Source organism: Labeo rohita, chromosome 6 (genome assembly GCF_022985175.1).
Source record: "Labeo rohita strain BAU-BD-2019 chromosome 6, IGBB_LRoh.1.0, whole genome shotgun sequence".
Lineage (NCBI taxonomy): Eukaryota > Metazoa > Chordata > Actinopteri > Cypriniformes > Cyprinidae > Labeo > Labeo rohita.
The window spans coordinates 5359115-5368270 of record NC_066874.1 but is presented as its reverse complement, the minus strand read 5'-3'; the positions used below and the strand labels follow the sequence as shown (position 1 = coordinate 5368270).

Here is a 9156-nt window from a genome sequence, read left to right as displayed (position 1 = left end):
ATCCTTCTGCTTTCTTGCCAGATGTTTCTATGATGCCAGAGCAAGTTCTGAGATGATATGAGAATTGTTCGCTCTCTACATTGAACAGCTCGAAGAATTCAGGTCTGGCTAATGAACGATTGCTCTGGTCGTCCAGAATTACGTAGGCTTTGATGGCCATGTCCTTGGAACCCTCTGGGTACAGCTTTACAAGGCAGATTTTTGAGCATGAGCGGCCCCACTGACTTGGACCACAAACTTCTGTACAGCTTGTATTGACTACAGCGTTATTAGAATTATCTTCCCTCCCCGCCATCCTCTTGTGATGGTGAAGGAGCCTTGACTGCTTGTGGTGATGGGCCAGGGTGCATGGCCACATCATGATAGTTGCTACCACATTCAGAGCATTTCACGGAGGACTTGCATTCCTTGGCGAGATGAGAAATCGAAGAACAGCATTTGAAACATATTCCTTTCTCCTTGAGGAATGCCTTTCTGACATCGAGGGGTTTGTTTCTGAATGTTCTGCATTTTTTCAAGGGGTGTGGTTTATTGTGTAATGGACAGATTTTGTTAGGATCATCATTGGTTGCACACACATCTGTTTTGTGAACTGAGATGGGTTTGTTGGTTTGGAAACTCTTCACGATGGATCTGTCTGGTTTTGCAGTTGTAACACTACTTTGATGCATAAAGCTTGGATCATTTCGTTTTTTTGCTTCGTAGCACACAAAGTTACAGAAATACTCAAAGGGAGGAAAGCGACCGTAATTCCCTTCTTTGTAGCATGACCCAGTAGTCACCCACTTGTCCTGAAGTCCATATGGAAGCTTATCTATAATTGGTGCAATTCCACGTGAAGTGTCAAGGTATGACAGACCTGTGAGATAACCATCCTCTTTAGCTCCCTGGATTTCCATAAGTAAATCCCCCAGTTCACGTAATTTAGTGTGGTCTTTAGCTGAAAACCTAGGAAAACTGTCCAATCGTTGAAACAGTGACCTTTCGATGATTTCTGGTGCAGCATAGCACTCGCGTAGTCTTTCCCATGCTTTGTGTAAAGCCAGATTGGGGTTATTGACATGCACTGAGCGGATCCGTTTCACCATTTCGCCAGATTCCTTTCCCAGCCATTTCGTCATGAGGTCTAGTTCCTGGGTTGCTGTGAGGTGAACTTCACGAGCTGCACTGGTGAATGAAGAATACCATGACCGATAATTTTCAGGCTTATCATCAAATTGGTACAGTCCTGAATTAACAAGGTCTCGCCGGGCTAAATACTGTGCCAAAGGCTCTGCCTGTGGTGGCGTGCTAGCTAGAGGAATGTATTGAGCAATGTAAGGCTTAGCAGGTGTATTCATAATGGGGCTGGTCCTCCCAACTTCAGACTTAATCGCACCTTCAGACAGATCAGAGAGGTATGTTGCAGGTAAGTGCATACTATCTGCTTTCTCAGACTTCGGCTTGTTTTTGGTAGACTGTGCGTGTTTAATGTCTTTCACAGCTGGACTCCATGTTATGAAGCTGTTATGTGAGTCGACATGAGCAACGGGCAAAGCTGATAAGAGTGGAGAAGGAGAATGATTCTGCAGGTTGATTTGAGAATTGACATATTCACTGGTACGTTCAATTTTAACTTTCTCTGATTCAGATCCTCCTCTTTCAACTGCGCCATGCATTGCTAATTCAGCATCTTCCAGCACTTGTGCCTCCACAGCAGCTGCATCAGCTTCCCGTTGTAGTGTCAACACTTCCAACTCAGTGTCTATTCTTACTGTTTCCAGCTGATTTTGAGCCGCTCTTGTGGCCTTTTCCATTTTCAGTTTAGCCTCTTGGCTGGCATATGATGCTCTCACTTTAGCCGCTTCAGCTCTGGCCCGGGCACGGGCTGCACTCGTCGATGATGCGGATGACTTGCCACTTCTTGTGCTGCACACAGACGACTTGCTGCTTGTGGCCATTTTAACCACTTTTTCATCAAATAATGCCTTTTCACTGTAATGTTCTCGTGCAGAGTGTTGAACTCTGACTAAACACCAAGTTAAACCGTAGCCAATGAAGACAGAGTCGTAGTAAGGTTGACCATTTACTGTCACTCTTCCTCATTAACATTTGCGGTGAAAACTGTAATAAACAATACAGCAATATTCAGTGTCCGTGTCTTACATTGTATTACTATGCATGTCTATAACATAAACTACTGTTCTCCTTTAAGTAGCGATTACAATGGCTATTAGCATCACTGAAAGCTTGTACACAATGGTAAACAACTGTTTTAGCAACTTATCAAACATCGTATTTTTTAAAAAATAATTACTAATATATGCTCTTTAACATGTTTAATGTCAAATGAATGAACTTACGGCATTGCCTCTATGATGCTTTTCAGTGGATGCAATGGATTGTTTAGAGCACACTATGACTGTGTCATTGCCTTCATGCAGAACTGGGAGTACCCAGGAAGTGACTAAACAGGAAGTGATATCATCACATAAAAAAATAATACGTTTACAAATGAGGTAGATAAAGGAAAAGTAATTATAAACTTAACATTTCCACTTGAGAAAAATGTACCAAAAAATATTAAAAGAAACTATTTGAAAGTTAAATTTCTTAAAGGACAAAACAATATATATATATATATATATAGGTGCATCTCAAAAAATTAGAGAATTTTTTTTTTGTTTGTAACTTATTTAAAAAACTGGGAGAAATATGTTATGTACAAATTACCTTTATTTATATATAATATATATATGGCTTTGTCCGTTTTAGCTCCACCTACGAAGACAGATCCAAACAAGGCTAAAGCCAATGAATGAATCAGTGTTTTGAATGAATTGGCTGAATGAATGATTCAATGACAACAGTCACTTGCCGCCACCTACTGGAACATTGATGCACAGGCTGCCATGCTTTCAAACACAGTCAAATAGAATGACAAAGTAGCTAGAATGCTGCTCAACCAATCAGATTCAAGAACCAAAGCGGACTGTTATATAAATGTATTTATAGTAAAGGTAATACTATGATACTTTATTTTAAATAGACAGCAAACCCTTAACCTGTGCCTGACTTACAAGCAGCCACACAGTTTGACTGCAACCGGAAGTGATATTTATAGGCCACATAACTCTGTCTAAGCACCTTTCATATGTTGTTTTTACAGATTCAGTGCTGTGTTATATCCTTAGTGTGTGTATGTGTATGTGTTTGTCCTTTCAGGTCTGACCTGTTGGAGGGGTGAGGAAACTCATGTCTATGGTTCTGAAATGGCCTCCTGGATGACATGGAGGAATAACAGAAGTGGCTGGCCTGTATCTGACCTCTCCGCGACCACTGTGTGTGTTTATGTGTGAGTGTCTGTTGTGTATGTATGAGTGTGTGGTGACAGACCACGGGAGAGAAGGAACAGTATTCTCCTGTCAGAGAGCGGGCCAGAGGCGCTGTCGTGTTTTGGACATGTGCATGTAGAGAAGAAAAATTAGGGAAAATCGGTGGGTTTTATCTGCTTTACAGCCATCGGTTTGTGCTACGTGTTTGCGTTTGGATGTTCCTTTGCTTTTAGGTCAGCATGAAATAGCAATTGCAAATGTCTTTGCTTCGCTGTTGTGATGTATATCTGAGTGAAACAGCATTTGAACAGAAAATAGTAGTTTTATTAGTCAGCTCAGGTCAGTTCATTGGTGCAAAATTCAAGGAAAAGAGCTTAATTTAACTGCAGTGTTGATATTTATTTTATTATACACATAAACAGCTCCACAAAAGACAATTGTCATTATGCAACTCATTATGCAACTCATTGCAGTTTTGTATCCAATAGTGTCAGTAATTGTGTGTAAATTAAAGTGAGGTATAGTCAATTGATAATATTATGTGTCTTTTAAACAAGGGAGCATACGTTTTTAAAAAAAATATTCACATGGATAATCATTCATATGATAATTTATGATATATAGATTTCATAGTGACTTTAGAGTGATTTACAACTTCAGTGATATCAGTCAAGTACATTTTATAAAGAATTAGAAAGGAAAGTAAGAGGTTCATTTTAAAACGACTTACAGTTTAATGTAAGTAAGCCATTTATACACTTAAAAATGAAGATGCTTTATTTGCATCAATGGTTCCATGAGGAACCTTGAACATCCATGGAATCTTTCAAACGCAAAAAAGGTTCTTTATAGTCAAAAAATGTTCTATAGATTTTTAAAGTGTTCTTCAAAATGGTTCTTTTTAAGAACTGTTCACTGTAAGGTTCTACTATGACATCACTGCAAAAACACCCTGGAACCTTTATTTTTAGTATGAAGTGTAACTTTATTTCTCTGAAAATGACATCAAAGATCTGAAATATGGCAACACTGGCTCAGCCAATAATATGAGTTTAGGGGTGTGACTACCAGTCTGACCAACCAATGGCAAACTGTAAAAGATTATTTAACAAGTCTCATGTGTATGAGGAGAACAAAAAATTTAAACTGTTAGCTGCTGAAAATTCTTCTGTCCTACATTGTCCTCAACTCTTGTTTACACTTGTGTTGTACAGCTTTGGAAGACTTGAAATACAGTACATAAATTGTATGGCTACTTTTATAATACATGGGAATGAGGGACTTCTCTGCAAAATATGTTTAGAATGATATAAGAGTGAGGAAATATTAGCAGAATATTTATTTCAGTGGGAGGCCAGGCCTGTAATTACCCATCCCTGTTTAAAAAAAGGTTAGGTATATTTTGACAGCTAGCTTGAGCTGGTTTAAGCTGGTCCTTAGCTTGTTATGAGCTGGTTATAAGCAGGTTTATTTGCTGGTTTAAAAGGGTTATCGGATACTAATTTTCCACAAGTTAATATGATTCTTTAGGGTCTTAATGAAAAGTCTATAACATACTTTGGTTAAAATTTCTCAATGGTAGTGTAAAACAACGTCCTTATTACTATGTCAAAAACAGCTCTGTTCACAATGAGCCGTTTCGGTGCATGTCCCTTTAAATGCTAATGAGCTCTGCTCACCCTGCCCCTCTCTTCCATGGGGGTGAAGAGCCGTTCTCTGAGACTGTAAACTTTAGCCACAGGAACTTGCTAACTAGCACATTACTAGAAAAGGCGATTTGCAAAGATTCATAAAAAAAGCCTATACTCACTTCTTCTGTATAGGTGAAGCTGGATCACGAATGATTCGCATGAACAGGGATGCGTTTAGGTACATCGGGGGGCACATTCCCTTCAAAAACGAAAGTAATCCACTGCATCTTTGGCGGCTCAGATGTCGGGAGTTAATGACAACTGCTGTGTTCATTATTACATCCAATAGCAGAACACCTCAATCGCTTAGGAGACATTCTTGTCTACTCCTGCTCCAGCGTTGAAACAATGGCGGACTGTTTACAACTCACTCAGGGCGGGTCTCCGCTATAACGGCCATGTCAGTCAACAATTGTGGGACGGGCCTGGGCCACACCACAAAATCTGAGAATGGCTTGATTTGAGAAAGTGCTAATGATTTATAGGGATTTAAAACAAACAAAAAAACATAGGGTGGTTGTGTATACACACTGCCAGCAGACATTTATGTTCAAACAACATGTAAAAGTGAATATTGCATCCAATCACCCCTTTAAGCTGGTCCTAAGCCACAGGACCATCTCATAATCAACTCAGGACCAGCTTAAACCAGCTCAAACCAGCTATCATGCTTCAAAACATATACGCAGCCAGCATATGCTGTTTTTTCAATAGGGATGTTGAATATGTAGAAGTGTCATAAGTGCTGATTTTCACACCCGACGTGTAAAGCGACTTCCTCCGTTAACCTCAAACGACTCCCTGTATCCAGCACCGATCCACGTCTCTCCCGTCGCACGGTACTTCCTGCTTCTTTTGTGCCGGCAGCATCCCATTCAGATTTGCAAGGTCAAAGATTGTGAATCAGAACTCGAATTTTCACCATCCAGCCTTGAATATGAAACATCTGCGCGCGACACCTTTCGACTCCGTCAAGTGGCGCATTCTCTAATTGTGTTTATCCCCAGAGCTTTAAACAAAGGCGAAAGCTTGCCCAAAACACGCTCCAAGGATGAGACCTTCCGGCCCACCAGTTCTCCGTCTGCATTCGAGTCTCCGCTCGCATTCAGCGCCATTGTAAACACAGCGGAGCGACGGGGGGTGAGTGGCATTAGAATTGTTAGCCATTTTCTATAGCCCCTGTTTATATACAACATGTTTTATAGACGGCGTCAGAATTGGTCGTGACCCCCCAGGTGTCCTATCTTGAAATGCGTTTCTCCCAGATCCTTCTGCCCCACTTCAGGCTCTCCGGCGGTGACCGTTCGTGACCCCTCGCCCGCCTGCTGTATGGGTGGAGGTGGTCGTGGCAATAAAGACCTCGGGCACTAATAGACTAACCTCTGCTTTCTTTGTGGCACACCTACAAAACAGACCGTGGCCCGGCATACAAACCCCCACCTATTCAAATCTAATAGAGGCTTTTCAGAGCATTCTTCTCTTCCCTCTTTCTCTTCGCTCTTCCCTCCTGCACTCTCCTTCGCCTTGTAACCTAAAGAGCTGCTCTAATACTGTCCAGCTGCTATAATGTGTCTGAATTCAGATATCTTGCCAGGATTATTGGCAGGATCCATTTGCCTTGTTGTGAGTGCCACTCGAAAGCCGCGCGCGCTCGCGCACCCGGGACCCACACATCCATTTCGCCATTGTCCTTCCGTATGAATGCTCTTCGGTGGCCGATAATTATTCCCGTGCCTTTGACACAGCGATCCACAGGCAGTCCTTATTCACTGGGTAATTTGCCTGTCCTCCTCATTCATAGGGAAGGTACAAATTATCCCTTTTCCACAGGCGGCAGTCCATTCTCACCCTCTGGCACACTGCCACCGGGGAGGCAGAGGAGGAGAAAGAGATGAGGAAGAGCAAAATGGATTGCGATGGCCTTTTACACTTATCTTTCTCCCTCCATTTTCTCGCCCTGTCTTTTCTGACCGGTCCTCTGTCCTGCATGTGCTCCTATAATGCCACATACTGTAAGCCCTCTTCGGACTAGTTTTCCTGAGAATGTGAAAATGAGAATTCTGTCATTTGTTAGTCACCCTCATGTCTTTGGAAACCTGTGAGTCTCTTTTTTAACACAAAAAGAGTCAATCCTCAAGCTGTTTTTTCCTATTCTATTAATGTTGAGTTTCACCTGTTCTTCATAAAGCTAGTTACACTGTATTTTTGTACTTTTTGAAGCTTAGCAGTCTCTGGTCCCCACCTACTTAAATAGATATTACCTGTTGTTTTTCTGAAAGATCCAATCCATTGCAGATAGGAATACACTATAAAATGGTATATTGGTGATATTATTTATTGTGACCTTCACTGAATGCCGTAACTAAAGCTAAATGTCGTTGCACCTTCATAATGAATTTAGACCTTTTCACCAGCTTTCTAGGTGAAATGGCATCCAACTGATTTAAAGAAAAGAACTGAAACAGTAAGGAGTCTGTTTAGAATGGCAACCATTGTAGCAGTGTATATCAATCAGGTAGGATTTGCACCTTAATTAATTCTTTCCCTTATGCATGATGTTTTAATTGTATAATTGGTCCCATATTAGGTGGCCTTAACTGCTGTGTACTTACATTTAAATTAATCATTTGATACAGTGCACTTATTGTGTACATACATGTTTTTACATTGAACTTACATTTTTTAAATACCTGCATGTAATTACACCTTTGATTAATTTCTGTTATTACATTTATAATTAAACCTACCCATATCCTCAAACCTGTCCTTAACCTTACTCTTATCCACCTCAATAGCAGCAAAAGTGTTTTGCAATACAATATCAACACAAGTACACTGTACTTGTTTTTGGATGTAAGTACATAGTTGTCAAGGCCACCTAATATAAAGTAGGACTGTAGAATTCATCCCTTAACACTCACATTCATCCAATAGACTGCTGAATTACTATTAACCACAGATATTCCAATCCAGCCTGCAGCAGCACTATAAAAACTATGGTAATTTTAATGGTAAAGACCTGTTAATTGGTTATTGGTTAACTAATGATATAATGGGACATTACATGCAATTACAGTAAAATACTGTTAATTGTACAGCTATTGGAAGTGAAAGAGAATAAGTCATCATCTAATTTTCAGTAAAGAAACTGATTAGAAACTGGAAACATGGTACATGGTATGCTGTTAAGTGAACTTTTATTGCATTATTTCATGTGTGGGTAACACTTCAGTATAGGGAACAATTCTCACTATTAACAAGTTGCTTATTAGCATGCTTATTCATAACATATTGGCTATTTGTCAGTACTTATAAAGCACATATTTTGCATGACCATATTCTACATCCTTACTCCTACTCAGTACCTAAATTTAACAACTACCTTACTAACTACTAATAAGCAGCAAATTAGTAGTTCATTGAGGCAAAATTCATAGTTAATGGTTTGTTAATAGTGAGAACTGGACCTTAAAATAAAGTGTGATCCATGTGGGTTACCATGTATCTGTGTTTATGGCAACACTCACCATATTTATATTTGTATTTACCATAGCTTGTGGAAAAACTATTTTTATCGTAAAGACACCTTTACCATTTCTCACATTATCACAGTTTATTCGTTATATTTTAGAAAATGGTAATAAAATATGACAAGAACTGAGTTAAACTGTGCCAGAACAAACTCATCTTGATAATATCAGATAACTTTGATAGAAAGGTATGTAATCAATTACTTAGATTACAATCCACCAAAAATTCAGACAACTGTTAGTATGACAATATTTACACCACTAGCAATACTCTGTTGACCAATTACAAAGAAATGCTTAATTGTGTTCAGTCTGTGGTGTAAATTAAAGAAAATTAAATAATTAAGCAATTAAAGAAAAAACACTTTAAAGTTTCTGAATAATTTTTGGTCCCAAATGTTTATGAATTTTATTGGTAGTCCACTGTATAAGGAATTTTTGGGTATAATATGTCACAGTTTACGTTATTTTGCTATTCTCACTTACATAAATGAACTATACTATCCTGCACCCACTAGTAAAAAATATATATAATTTTTTTTTTTACATTTTTTTAAGTGAATATATGAAATGACAGCAATAATATGTAAATATTAAATAATATGACATTGTTTTGAAAAT

At 39.2% G+C, this 9156-nt stretch overlaps 1 protein-coding gene across 1 annotated transcript; it reads right to left on the bottom strand.

Annotated features, from left to right (window-relative positions):
* Positions 1–275: 275 nt before the first annotated feature.
* Positions 276–2567, bottom strand: LOC127166678 (uncharacterized). The gene is made up of 2 exons (XM_051112146.1): positions 2343–2567; positions 276–2103 (listed from the first exon to the last, which is right to left on the bottom strand). The coding sequence occupies exon 2, from the start codon at positions 1938–1940 to the stop codon at positions 276–278; it is 1665 nt and encodes a 554-aa protein (XP_050968103.1). The 5' UTR covers positions 1941–2103; positions 2343–2567.
* Positions 2568–9156: the final 6589 nt, after the last annotated feature.

Bases quoted from the DNA above. Each gene is read 5' to 3' on its own strand.
- LOC127166678 (XM_051112146.1), bottom strand. From the start codon at position 1,940: ATGGCCACAAGCAGCAAGTCGTCTGTGTGCAGCACAAGAAGTGGCAAG.